At 38.1% G+C, this 15,145-nt stretch overlaps 1 protein-coding gene across 9 annotated transcripts in view; it reads right to left on the minus strand.

Annotated features, from left to right (window-relative positions):
• Positions 1–15,145, minus strand: part of TRIM37 (tripartite motif containing 37) — a 134,173-nt gene that overhangs the window by 84,137 nt on the left and 34,891 nt on the right. For all 9 annotated transcript variants that reach the window (XM_021067287.1, XM_013981116.2, XM_021067283.1 and 6 more), the window contains exons 10-12: positions 13,096–13,146; positions 11,896–11,977; positions 1,748–1,824 (exon numbers count right to left, since the gene is read on the minus strand). In XM_021067287.1, coding sequence (XP_020922946.1) covers positions 1,748–1,824; positions 11,896–11,977; positions 13,096–13,146 — 210 coding nt within the window. The remainder of the gene's footprint in view (positions 1–1,747; positions 1,825–11,895; positions 11,978–13,095; positions 13,147–15,145) is intronic.

The following is a 15,145-nucleotide window of genomic DNA, read 5'->3' on the forward strand; positions in this document are numbered from 1 at the left end:
TTCTTTGTTGCAGAAGAAAGTGTCTTCCCATTATTCCATCATAATTGGAAGTAGACTTCTCATACCAAACCAACAGATTTTAATGTAACAAAGTAAAATAAAATTCACTGATATGGTGAGTTCCCGTCGTGGCGCAGTAGTTAACGAATCCGACTAGGAACCGTGAGGTTGCAGGTTCGGTCCCTGCCCTTGCTCAGTGGGTTAACAATCTGGCGTTGCCGTAAGCTGTGGTGTAGGCTGCAGACGCGGCGTGGATCCTGCGTTGCGTGGCTCTGGCGTAGGCCGGTGACTACAGCTCTGATTAGACCCCTAGCCTGGGAACCTCCATATGCCACGGAAGCGGCCCAAAGAAATAGCAAAAAAAAGACAAAAAAAAAAAAAAAAAATTCACTGATATGGTTCCAGATATCTTATTGCAAATTATATTTAACAATCACTTTCTCAATTTTCGTGTCGTATTAAAGATGATGTGCAATTATCTAAAACTGATTTTTGAGGTGTTTCTCAAAGTAGAAAATAAATTAGTGATAAATTAGTGATTGCTAGCAGGGAGACTGCTGGGGACTAAGTAGGGAGGGAAAGAGGCAGTGACTACTAATGAGTATTTGGTTTCTACATGGGGTGACGAAAATGTTCTGAAATTAGACACTGGTGATAGTTGAGAACTCAGTGAATACATTAAAATATACTGATTTATACATTTACTTATAAGGTATATTTTATAGTATGTGAATTGTATCTCATTAAAAAATCTTTTCCCAGAGTTCCCTGGTGGCCTAGTGGGTTAAGGATCCAACGTGGTTACTACTGCAGCACAGGTTCGTTCAATCCCTAGCCTGGGAACATCTGCATGCCACATGAAAGGGAAAAAAACAAAAACCAAACAAACAAAAAAAACTTTTCCCAACCACATACATATGAAATCTAAAATCTCTGATGCCAGATTTTATACATATACTTCAACCAAAACAGTTTTATTTTATTTGCTTTTTATGACCACACCCGCGGCATATGGAGGTTCCTAGGCGAGGGGTCCAATCAGAGCTACAGTAGCTGCTGGCCTATACCACAGCCACAGCAATGCCAGATCCTTAATCCACTGAGTGAGGCCGGGGATTGAACCTGCCTCCTCGTGGTCCCTAGTCAGATTCATTTCCACTGAGCCATGACTGGAACTCCTGGTTTACTAATCCTTTAATGTGAATTAATAAAAATTTTAAATTCAGAAAATATCAATAGATGGAGTTCCCGTCGTTGTGGAATTCAACTAGGAACCATGAGGTTGCTGGTTTGATCCCTGCCCTCGCTCAGTGTGTTAAGGATCCAGCATTGCCGTGAGCTGTGGTGTAGGTTGCAGACACAGCTTGGATCTGGCATTGCTGTGGCTGTGGCATAGGCTGGTGGCTACAGCTCCAATTTGACCCCTAGCCTGGGAACCTCCATATGCCACGGGTGCAGCCCTAGAAAGATTTAAAAAAAAAAAAAAAAAAAAAATAGAAAAAGAAAAGGAAATATCAATAGATAACAACCACATAACGAAATATTCAACATTCTTTGGGGTTCCCAATAAAATTTAAGAGTATAAAAAAGTCCCGAGACCATATAATTTTAGAACAGCAGTCTATGCCATGTACTCCATACTAGCATATATCTTAAAAAGACATAGTAATTAACAAAAGGAGTTAATGAAAAAGCTAAAATGTATATAAACACACATTAACATTTGTTAGTTAACTGCATTTCTTACTTGGAAGTTTCTGGCAAGCCAGCTGAGAGTTCCAGAAACACAGATAAGTAGTAACCACGAACAACTCCATTTCCATCCTTAAAAAAAAAAAAAAGAAAAAAATGTTATACAGGAGTTCCCATTGTGGCGCAGTGGAAACGAATCCAACTAGGAACCATGAGGTGGCAGGTTCGATTCCTAGCCTCGCTCAGCGGATTAATGATCGGGTGTTGCCGTGATCTGTGGTGTAGGTTGCAGACTTGGCTTGGATCCCATGTTGCTGTGACTGTGGTGTAGGCCAGCAGCCACAGCTCTGATTCCACCCCTAGCCTGGGAACCTCCATATGCAGCTTTTTAGGTGCAGCCCTAAAAAGCAAAAAGTCATACAAACTCCAGGTCAATTTAAATATAAAAATTTAAGCCACAATGAAACCAAAAAAATAGATTACTATCTGATATTTGGATTGGGATATAGTTTTAAGCTTAAAAGCAATGAGAAATAATAAAAAGATCAAGATATTTGAATCTGTAACAATTTACACTAATGTTAAAAAATTACAAGGAAAATATGAAAGCAAACTAAGGAAAATATCAACAACTATGAAAAAAGTTAAGAATTTTAACACATACAGAACTCTTGTAACTACATGTATAAATATCCGTTGCCCTAAGTAGACTGAGACAGCTGAGGGGAGGGATCCGTCTACATGTGGATACATGTACTTTTCAATCCCTTCATTTCTAAGCAACTTTATTCCAAAAGGTCCTGATGCAGTTTTCAAGGCTTACATGGTAATCACTCAATGAATACTATGAATAAACAAATCATCAGTTAAGCAAAAAAGCTAGACACAAAAGATGACATGTTGTATGATCCCAGCATGTGAAATTCTGAAAAGCACAAATACAGTGACAAAAACAGATGAGTCGTTGCAGAGAAAGGGAGAAAAAAGGATTACCTGAAAAGGGTAAATTAAGTAACTTCTGGAGGTGATGAAAGTCATGACTGTGATGATTATACAACTATATATAATGCAGTACAAAACTTGCTAAAATTAGTGAGTGTTACTGAACAAAAATTATAAAGTATACTGATTTTTAAAAATCAACCAACACGGGAGTTCCCGTCGTGGCGCAGTGGTTAACGAATCCGACTAGGAACCATGAGGTTGCGGATTCGGTCCCTGCCCTTGCTCAGTGGGTTAACGATCTGGCGTTGCCGTGAGCTGTGGTGTAGGTTGTAGACACGGCTCGGATTCCTCGTTGCTGTGGCTCTGGCGTAGGCCGGTGGCTACAGCTCCGATTGGACCCCTAGCCTGGGAACCTCCATATGCCACGAGAGCGGCCCAAGAAACAGCAAAAAGACCAAAAAAAAAAAAAAAAAAAAAAAAATCAACCAACATCCTTGTTCAAAGAGCTGGGGTTTTTTTTTCCTTTTTCTGAATTATGTTCCTAAAATGATTTCCCTGGAATAAAATCAATTAATGAAAAGGTATAAACTTTTTTTACTCTTGAACTTTATTGGAAATTTCCTAATTTTTATCATAATTTTAAGGAACAAAATTTTTTACTATTATTTACATGCCAGCTGTACCTTTAACAAAATACTAGCTTTAAGAATTTTCAAAAGGCAGAGGATTCTGGAAAGACTACCCCCAATGGCAGCATAGTTTCTACAACTCTCTAAATCCAAACATGAAACACAATAAAAAGACAAAACAGCAAAACCAAAAGCTCACAAACAACATTTACAACCATACTACATGAGAGGTTATCACCACAACCCCTAAAATACAAACAGGTAAAGATATGACAGTTATGACCACAAACACCCACATGATAGCAACAGTACAGGAGAAAGGAGAAAGCAGCAATGGGATAGCTGATGGGCCAGAAAAAAGGAAAACTGCAAAATGGGTAAGAATTAGTTAATGAAAAGCATCATGAGTCACATATGACAGCTGAAACTGGAAAGAGCTGCTCAATGTAATACCAACTAAGTACGAGGTGGCCTAATATAAAAAAGTCTGAAAAATAAATGCAATCTAGTTACTCTAAACGCTTAAAAGTGAATAGCTAGGTCCTTTTATAATAGGTCCAAAGAAACTGCTAGGAGGAAAATAAAAGATAAACAGCAATGAAATAATACAGACAACTGAAGGAAAAAATCCAGATGAGAAGGGGACAAGAGACAGGAAATATCTTAGGAAGCAAGGTACCAGATTTTTGACTGCCATATCACACTATCCACATGCAAAAAAATGAAGCTGTACCCCTACATCATACAAAAATTAACTCAAGGAGTTTCCATTGTGATGCAGTGGAAGCGAATTCCACTAGGAACTATAAGGTTGCAGGTTTGATCCCTGGCCTCACTTGGTGGGTTAAGGATCTGGTGTTGCTGTGAGCTGTGGTGTAGACTGCAGATGCAGCTTCAATCTGATGTTGCTATGGTTGTGGTGCAGGCCAGCAGCTGTAGCTCCGATTTGACCCCTAGCCTGGGAACCTCCATATGCCGTGGGTGCAGTCCTAAAAAGACCAAAACTAACTAACTAAATAAACAAACAAACCTCAAAATATATCAAAAACATCTAAACCTAAGTCTGAAACCATAAAACTCATAGAAAGAAAACAGTGAAATAACTCCATGACACAGAATTAGTAAGGACTCCCTGGAAATGAAACCAAAAGCAAAAACAAACTAGACTACAACAAAATTTAAAAATTCTGTGCATTACAAGGACACAATCAAAAGAGTAAAAAGAAATTTTACAGAACGGGAGAAATTATGTGTAAATCATATATATAATAATGGGTCAATATCCAGAATACATAAATTCCTACAACTCAACAACAAAAAGCTTGATGAAAAAAATGGGAAAAATGGAGTTCCCTGCATGGCTCAGTGGTTAACAAACCCATCTAGGATCCATGAGGATGCAAGTTTGATCCCTGGCCTCACTCACTGGGTTAAGGATCCAGCAATGCCATGAGCTGTGGTATAGATTGAAGATGCAGCTTGGCTCTGGCATTGCTGTGGCTGTGGTGTAGGCCGGCAGCTGTAGCTCCGATTCGACCCCTAGCCTGGGAACTTCCATATGCCATGGGTGAGGCTGTAAAAAGCTTAAAAGTGGGGGGGGAGATGGAGTTCCCTGCTGGCTCAGTGAGTTGAAAATACAGTGTTGTCATTGCTTTGACAAAGGTTTGATCCCTGGCACAGGAATCTCCACATGCTGCAAGTATGACCAAAAAAAAAAAAAAAAAGAAGTGCAGAGGACTTGAATATACATTTGTCTAAACAAGATACACAATGGTCAGAAATCATATGAAAAGACACTCAACAACACTAACCACTAAAGAAATGCAAATAGAAACCTCAATGAATTACCTCACACTCATCAGGATGGCTACTATCAAAGAAACAAAACAGAAAGTATTGACAGAGATATGGAGAAACTGGAACCACTGTGCACTGTTAGGGGAATGTAAAATGGTGCCAACCATTGTAGTTAACAAGACGGCTCCTCAAAAAGTTAAAAATAGGATTACCATATGGTGCAGCAATACCATTTCTGGGTATATATCCAAAAGAATCAGAAGTAGGATCTTGAAGAGATATTTGTGTTTGTTTGTTTCTAGGGCCGCACCCACGGCATATGTAATTTCCCAGACCACTGGCTAAATTGAAGCTGTAGCCAATTCAAAAAGGAGACCACACCAATAATCTATACAAAATGAAAAGGCAGAGAATTACGACTCAGATAAGGGAATTTAAAAAAAAAACCTAGAAAACAGCTAAATGATCTGTAGATTACCAACCTCCATGAAACAGACTTTAGACTAATGATAGTAAAAGTGGTTAAAGATTTTGGAAATACACTGGAGGCAAAGGTTGATAAATTAAAAGAAACGCTGAGCAATGAAATAGAAGATTTAAAGAGTAAGCAAGCAGAGATGCAAAATACAATAATTGAAATAAAAAATTTGCTAGAAGGAACCAATAGCAGAATACAGGAGGCCAAACAACAAATAAGCAAAGTGGAAGACAGACTGGTGGAAATCACTGATGTGGGACAGAAAAGAGAAAAAAGATTGAAAAGGAATAAAGACAGTCTAAGAGAACTCTGGGACAATGTTAAGTGCACCAACATCAGTATTACAGGAGTGCCAGAAGGAGAAAAGAGAAAGGGCCAGAGAAAATATTTCAAGAGATAATAGCCAAAAACTTCCCTAACATGGAAAAGGAAACACTCACTCAAATCCAGGAAGCACGAGTACCATTTAAAATAAACTCAAGGAGGAACACCCAGAGACACACATTAATCAAATAGACCAAAATTAAAGACAAAGAAAATACTGAAAGCAGCTAGGGAAAAGAAACAAATAGCATACAAGAGAACCTCAATAAGGTTACCGATTAATTTTTTAGCAGAAATTCTGCAGGACAGAAGGGAGTGGCATGATATACTCAAGGTGATGAAAGGAAGAAAACCTCCAACCAAGATTACTCTACCCAGCAAGACTCTCATTCAGATCTGAAGGAGAAATCAAAAGCTTTATTGACAAGCAAAAGCTAAAAGAGTTCAGCACCACTAAAGAAGCTTTACAACAAATACCAAAGTAACTTCTCTAGGCAGAAAAGAAACAGCCACAATTAGAAACAAAAATACTACAAATGACAAGGCTCTCCAGTAAAGGCATACATATAGTAAAGGCAGAAAATCATCCACACACAAATATGCTACCAAAATCAGAAATCGTGAGAAGAGGGTACAAATGCAGGATATTGTGGATGTACTTACAGTTAAGAGATCAATAACTTAAAACAATCCTGTGTGTATATATATATGTATATATATAGACTCCTATATCAAAACTTCATTGTGGAGTTCCCGTCGTGGCGCAGTGGTTAACGAATCCGACTAGGAACCATGAGGTTGCGGGTTCGGTCCCTGCCCTTGCTCAGTGGGTTAACGATCCGGCGTTGCCGTGAGCTGTGGTGTAGGTTGCAGACGCGGCTCGGATCCCGCGTTGCTGTGGCTCTGGCGTAGGCCGGTGGCTACAGCTCTGATTCAACCCCTAGCCTGGGAACCTCCATATGCCGCGGGAGCAGCCCAAGAAATAGCAACAACAACAACAACAAAAAAGACAAAAGACAAAAAAAAAAAAAAAAAAAAAAAAACTTCATTGTAACTGCAAACCAAAAATCTACGATACACACACAAATAAGAAAAAGGAATCCAGCTACAACACTAAAGATAGTCATCAAATCACAAAAGAAGAGAGAGGAAGAAAAAAAGCCAACAAAAACAAACCCGAAACAGTTAATAAAATGGCAGTTAAGAACATACATATCAATAATTACCTCACATGTAAATGCCCCAACCAAAAGACACAGACTGGCTGAAAGGATAGAAAACAAGATTCGTACATATGCTGTCAACTTCAGTTCTAGGGACACAAACAAATTCAAAGTGAGAGGATGGAAGCAAATATTCCATGCAAACGGAAATCAAAAGAAAGGTAGAGTAGCAATACTCATATCAGACAGAACAGACCTTAAAATAAAAAATATTTTAAGAGACAAAGAAGGATATTATAGAAGGATCAACGGATCAATCCAAGAAGATATAACAATTGTAAATATATATGCACCCAACACAGGATCACCTCAATATATAAGGCAACTGCTAACAACATTAAAAGGAGAAACTGACAATAACACAATAATAACAGGGGACTTTAACACCCCACTTACAGCAATGAACAGATCATCCAGACAAAAATCAACAAGGAAACACTAGGCCTTAAATGATGCACTAGACTAGATGGACTTGATAGATATCTAGAGAACATTCCATCCAAAAGCAGCAGAATAAACATTCTTCTCAAGTGCACACAGAACATCCTCTAGGATAGATCACATTCTGGGCCAGAAAGCAAGCCTCAGTAAATTTAAGAAAATTGACATCAGGAGTTACCATCACGACTCAGTGGAAACAAATTTGAACAGCATCCATGAGGACACAAGTTTGATCCCTAACCTTGCTCAGTGGGTTGAGGATCTGGCATTGCCACGAGCTGTGGTGTAGGTTGCAGACATGGCTTGGATCCCGCAGTGCTGTGGCTCTGGCATAGGCCGGCAGCTACAGCTCTGATTGGACCCCTAGCCTGGCAACCTCCATGTGCCATGGGTGTGGCCCTAGAAAAAGAAAAAAAAAAAAAAGATAAAAATACCTAGAAGTAAATAATAACAAAGACTCAACAACCTATGGGATGCAGCAAAAAAGCAGTTTCAGTTTCAAGAGGGAACTTTACAGCAACAGAAGCCTACCTCAAGAAACAGAAAAAACACACAAACAAAAAAAAAAAAAAAACACCATAATTTCATACCTAAAGCAACTAGAGAAAGAAGAACAGATAAAAACCAAAAGTTAGCAAAAGGCAGGAAATCATAAAGATCAGAGCAGAAATAAATGAAATAGAAATGAAGAAAATCACAGAAATATCAAGGAGCCCCCGTCGTGGCTCAGAGGTTGACATACCCGACTAGCATCCATGAAGACGCAGGTTTGATCCCTGGCCTTGCTCAGTGGGTTAAGGATCCAGTGTTGCTGTGAGCTGTGGTATAGGTCACAGACGTGGCTTGGATCCTGCATTGCTGTGGCTGTGGTATAGGCTGAGAGCTGCAGCTCCAATTCTACCCCTAGCCTAGGAACCTCCATGTGCCATAGGTGTGGCCCTAAAAAGCAAAAATAAATAAAATTAAAAAAAAAAACAAAACCTTAGCCAGACTCATTAAGAAAAAAAGAGAGAGGACTCAAATCAATAAAATTAGAAATGAAACAGGAGAAGTTACAATGGACATCACAGAAATACAAAGGATCCTAAGAGACTACTACAAGGAACTATATATGCCAATAAAACAGACAACCTAGAAGAAATGGACAAATTCTTAGAAAAGTACAATCTTCCAAGCTAAACCAAGATGAAATAGAAAAGATGAACAGACCAATCACAAATACTAAAATTAAAACGGTGATTTAAAAAAATGTCCAACAAACAGAAGTCCAAGACCAGATGGGTTCACAGGCAAATTCTATTAAACATTTAGAGAAGAGTTAACAGTTATCCTTATGAAATTATTCCAAAAAAATTACAGAGGAAGGAACACTCCCAAACTCATTCTACGAGGCCACCATCACCCTCATACCCAAACCAAAGATACCCCCCAAAAAGAAAATTACAGGCCAATATCACTGATGAACATAGATGCAGATATCCTCAAAAAAATACTAGCAAACAAATCCAGCAGTACATTAAAAGCACTGTAAACCATGATCAAGTGGGATTTATCTCAGGGATGCAAAGATTTTTCTATATCCGAAAACTAATCACTGTGATACACCACATCAACACACTGAAGAATAAAAACCCTAAGATCCTCTCAATAGATTCAGAAAAACTTTTTGACAAAATCCAACACCCCTTTCTGGTAAAACCCTCCACAAAGTGGGCATAGGGGGAACCTACCTCAGCATAATAAAAGCCACACATGACAAAACCCACAGCTAACATCATTCTCAATGGTGAAAAGCTAAAAGAATTCCCATCAAGATCAAGAATAAAACAGGGATGTCTGCTCCTGCCACTATTATTCAACATAGTTTTGGAAGTCCTAGCCATAGCAATCAGAGAAGAAAAAGAAAAAAAGGAATCCAAACTGGAAAAGAAGAAGTAAAATTATCATTGCATAATACATGGTACTATACCTGGAAAATCCTAAAGATGCCACCAGATAACTGTTAGAGCTCATCAATGAATTTGGTAAACTTGCAGGATATAAAATTAATATATAGAAATCGACTGCATTTCTATATACTAACAATGAAAAATCATAAAGAATAATTAGGGAAACAATAACTAGGAATAAACCTACCTAAAGAGACAAAAGACCTATACTCTGAAAACTGTAAGATACTGATGAAAGAAATAAAGAATGACATGAACAGATGAAAAGATATACCATGCTCTTGGATTGGAAGCATCAAATATTGTCAAGATGACTATACTACCAAAGGCAATCTACAGATTCAACATAATCCCTGTCAAATTACAAATGGCATTTTTCACAGAACTAGAACAAAATATTTTATTTAAAAAAAATTTTTTTAAAGACATCTTTTCTTTTTCTTTTTTGGCATATGGAGGGAATCCCAGGCTAGGGGTCTAATCAGAGCTGTAGCTGCTGGCCTACACTACAGCCATGGCAATGCCAGATCCAAGCCAAGTCTGCAACCTACACCACAGTCCATGGCAACGCTGATCTCTAACCCACTGAGCGAGGCCAGGGATCAAACTCGGGTCCTCATGGATACTAGTCAGGTTCGTTAACCACTGAGCCACGATGGAACTCCTAAAACAAAGTATTTTAAAGTTTGTCTGGAAGCACAAAAGACTCAGAATAGCCAAAGCCATCCTGAGAAAGAAAAAATGAGCTGGAGCAATCAGGCTCCCTGACTTTAGACTATACTACAAAGCAACATTCACCTAAACCGTATGGTACTGCCACAAAAGCAGAAATATTGATGAGTGGAACAGGATAGAAAGTCCAGAATTAAACCCACACTCCTATAGTCAACTAATCTATGACAAAGGAGGCAAGAAAATACAATGGAGAAAAGACAGTCCCTTCAGTAAGTGGTACTGGGAAAACTAGACAGCTACTTGTAAAAGAATGAAATTAGAACATTCCCTAACACTGTACATAAAAATAAACTCAAAATGTTTTAAAGATCTAAATATAAGACTGGACACTGGAGTTCCTGTTGTGGCTCATGAGAAATGAATCTGACTAGTATCCACGAGGACATAGGTTCGATCCCTGGCCTCACTAAGTGGGTTTAGGATCCCAGCTCTGCTGTGAGTTGTGGAGTAGGACATAGATGCGGGTTGGATCCAGTGTGGTTGTGGCTGTGGCACAGGCCCGCAGCTATAGCACTGATTCAACCCCTAGCCTGGGAACCTCCATATGCCATGGGTGTAGCCCTAGAAAGACCAAAAACAAAACAAACAAACAAAAAGACTGGATACTATGAAACTCTTAGAGGAAAACATAGGCACAACACTCTGACATAAACATAGCAGTATCTTCTCAGATCCACCTCCTAGAGCAATGACAATAAAAACAAAAACAAACAAATGGGACCTAATTAAACTTAAAAGTTTTTGCACAGCAAAGGAAACCCTAAACAAAATGAAAAGACAACCCACAGAATGGGAGAAAATATTTGCAAATGAAGCAACTGACAAGGGATTAATCTCTAAAATTTATAAACACTTCCTACAGCTCAATACCAAAAAAACAAACAACCCCATCAAAAATGGGCAGAAGATCTAAAGAGACAATTCTCCAAAGAAGACATACAGATGGCCAAAAACACATGAAAAGATGTTCAACATCAGTAATTATTACAGAAATGCATATCAAAATTACTATGAGGTACCTTATACCAGCCGGAATAGCCATCATCAAAATCTACAAACAATAAATGCTGGAGAGGGTGTGGAGAAAAGGGAATCCTCTTACACTGTTGGTGAGAATGTACACTGTTGCAAGCACTATGGAAAATGGTATGGAGGTTCCTCAAAAAACTAAAAACAGAAATACCATATGATCGATCAATACCACTCCTGGGCATCTATCCAGAAAAAACTGACTCAAAAAGATACATGTACTCCAATGTTCATCTCAGTACTATCTACAATAGTCAAGACATGGAAGCAAGCTAAACAGAGGAGTGGATAAAGAAGATGTGGTACATATACATAATGGAATATTACTCAGCCATAAAAAGCAATGAAATAATGGCACTTGCAGCAACATGGATGGATCTAGAAAGTACCACGCTAAGTGAAGTAGACAGACACAAATGTCATATGCTATTACTTATATGTGGAATCTGAAAAAAGGATACAATGAACTACTTTGCAGAACAGAAACTGACTCATAGACTTTGAAAAACTGGTTTCCAAAGGAGACAGTTTTCGGGGGAGGGATGAGCTGGGGGTTTGGATGAAGTGTTGTAAAAGTAGGTTGTGATGATGGCTATACAACTATAAATACAATAAAATTCACTGAGTTAAAAAAAAAATACTGAAAAACTTACTGGGTAAACTTTTAACCTCCAACAAAGTCCTGAAACTTGAAGAGGTGGACTATAAACAGGATCTGCTCTCTGGCGCAAAGTACTAAAGTAAAAGGAAACCAAACAAATCCTAAGATCAAAACTTGTGAAATAGCAACAGGCAAAACCAAAACCCAACCACTTTATTCATGTTACTTATTTGAAGTCCTGGACCAGTAAATGGAGGTGACTGAAGAAGTCAAGATTCCATTGTATAAATTTATATATACTTATTATGTTCAGAGTTAAAAAAGACACTTTAATGATACAGAAATATTCTGCAGTATCTTTCCAGTTTCAGGCTAAAAAAAAAAACACCAAAATTTTTTCATTTAAGAAAAACAAAAACATTTCTTGAATTTTATTACAACAAGCAATCTTGCACCATTAAAGGAAAAAAAAAAAAAGAACGTGTTTCTTCCTCACATCCCTATAGAATTAGCCTTTTTTAATATGGAAAAAACAAAATGTGGGAAAATCATCAGAAAGTTTATATTTTAGCCACAAAATTATCCAACAAGAAAAAAACAAATTAAATGTAGAGTGGTATAAATTCTTACAGTTTGGCCTCAGTCTGATGGTTATCACCTCTTGGGAGTTTCTCTTCCCAAGACAAGATTTTAAATTCTTGGTTCCCAATTCCCATGCTGCTTTTTAAGACAAGTCACATCAGACCTTTGTCTTTTAAGATCTCAGCTTTAAATCTCGGACAAAAAGCAGTAGGAGCTAACAAAATTAGCATGCAAGTTACAAAGCTTACAAATTTCTTACAATAATGTCCTCTCATCCAATTTTTTACTTTGCACTGAGATAAAAAGACCCAAATGGACTTCCCACCACTCTTATTTGTGAGAATGTGTAGTAGAGCTCATCGATCTCTATCATCCCAATCACCTCACCTTATTATATTAGCAAAGGCTAAGTGGATCCTCTTCTTAAAAAAACAAAACAAACAAAAAAACCAACACACGTTCCCATTCCCCACACTAGAGAAGCAATCTGTCCTCAGGATATAACACAATCCAGACAAATAAATTCTATGTTTCTAATGAGAAACTTGTTTCTTCTAAGACTACACACTGAGTGACAAAGTTCATTAAGTCTGTATCCTACCCAGGAACAGCACCTTCCTGGCTTTTATGTACATAGACAAAAAAACCCTGAAAGTTGTCAAAAACTTACCTGAAATTCTCTAAAACAAAAGTAGCTGAATCATAAGATGGTACCAATTCACTAGGAAAAAAAAAAGAAAGAAAGAAAAAGGCAAAATTATACAGGTTTAACATTTCATTTAGTTAAAAAGCAAAGTCCCTCAGAAATATCTTGAAAATTTTATTAAACTAAGTCCCTAAGAAATATTTTTAAAAGTTTATTAAACATTAAGTCAAATCAATTCCTAATACCATCAAAAGCAGATATCAAAGCTTTGCAATTAAACTGGAGACTCAACAAATATTTATTAGGTTTTCTAAAAAAAAAGGCAATATAGGAGTTCCCATCGTGGTGCAGTGGTTAAAGAATCTGACTGGGAACCATGAGGTTGCGGGTTCGGTCCCTGCCCTTGCTCAGTGGGTTAAGGATCTGGCGTTGCCGTGAGCTGTGGTGTAAGTTGCAGATGCGGCTCGGATCCCGCGTTGCTGTGGCTCTGGTGTAGGCTGGTGGCTACAGCTCCAATTGGACTCCTAGCCTGGGAATCTCCATGTGCTGCAAGAGCAGCCCAAGAAAATGGCAAAAAAAAAAGAGACAAAAAAAAAAGGCAATATAGGCATAACTATCAAAATAAGTATGAGAGGGAATTCCCTGGTGGCCTAGTGGTTAAGGATCCAACACTGTCAGTGTGTGGCCTGGGTCACTGCTTTGGTACAACAACTTGGGAACTTCCACATATGGCAGGTATGACAAAAAATTAATTAATTAAAAATAAGCATAAGAGATATTTAAAAGTAAACATGGAATTAGGAAAAGAAATTGGTGCTTAGGCTGGAAAGCTGAACTATGAAGTACATAAACAGGTTTTTAAAAAATCATAAGAAAGAACAAAAGGAAAAGACATTACAATAAATCCCAAAACTTTCTTCTCCAGAACAAATTATGAAGAATATTGAGAGACTCTAAATATTTTGAGACTATCTACTAGCAAATAAATCTATACAATTTTATAGGATAAGAATACCTAATCACACAGGGTTCAAATAGGATGAACATTATTAACAGTTTCCTGATAAACCAAGATTACCTCAGGGAACTTTGCTTGCTCCACAAGAGAACTAAACTACAATTATAGGAGAAAGGTAAAGGGACAGCCCATGGTACTGCTAACTATACTTAGATCATGTGAATAGTCTCTAGCACTGTCACTAGAACACCTCAAAAGTCAAAGACAGTAAAAACATTTATGATAAAGACAGTCAGTGTGTTAATAGTGTTATACATCTAATACATAAAATTATAAATTTACCAAGATAAACTGCAAGCCATTTCAGATATCTTTTCTAAAGTTCAATTCATGAAAACATGTTATTACAAAAATAAGGTATAAGATTCATCTACAGCAAAGTTCCCTTGTGGTAAAATGGGTTGAGGATCTGGCATTATCCTGGGCATGGGTTTCATCCCTGGCCCAGGAGCTTTCACATGCAGTGGGTATGGCTCAAAAAAAAAAAAAAAGATACATCTATAGCATTTTCATGATCATACCTGAAGAAAATTTGCCAGTACACTTTGCATTATTAAAAATACAGCAGTCTCTACCAGTCTTATTTTTTTTTCCTTTTCAGGGCCATACCTGTGGCATATGGAAGTTCCCAAGATACAGGTCAAATCAGAGCTGCAGTTGCTAGCCTATACCTCAGCCATGGCAACACCAGATCTAAGCCACATCAGCAACTATGGATCAAACCCACATCCTCATGGATACCAGTCAGGTTCTTAAACCACTGAGCCACGATGGGAACTCCCACCAGTCTCTATGTTATGGTAAGTATGGGCAGCTACATAGTTCATGTCTTTTTCTTTCTTTTTTTTTTTTTTTTTTTTTGTCTTTTTTGCCATTTCTTGGGCTGCAACTGCAGCATATGGAGGCTCCCAGGCTAGGGGTCGAATCGAAGCTGTAGCTGCCGGCCTACGCCAGAGCCACAGCAACAGCAGATCCGAGCCTCGTCTGCAACCTATACCACAGCTCATGGCAACATCAGATCATTAACTCACTGAGCAAGGCCAGGGATCGAACCTG

Source organism: Sus scrofa, chromosome 12, assembly GCF_000003025.6.
Source record: "Sus scrofa isolate TJ Tabasco breed Duroc chromosome 12, Sscrofa11.1, whole genome shotgun sequence".
Classification (NCBI taxonomy): domain Eukaryota; kingdom Metazoa; phylum Chordata; class Mammalia; order Artiodactyla; family Suidae; genus Sus; species Sus scrofa.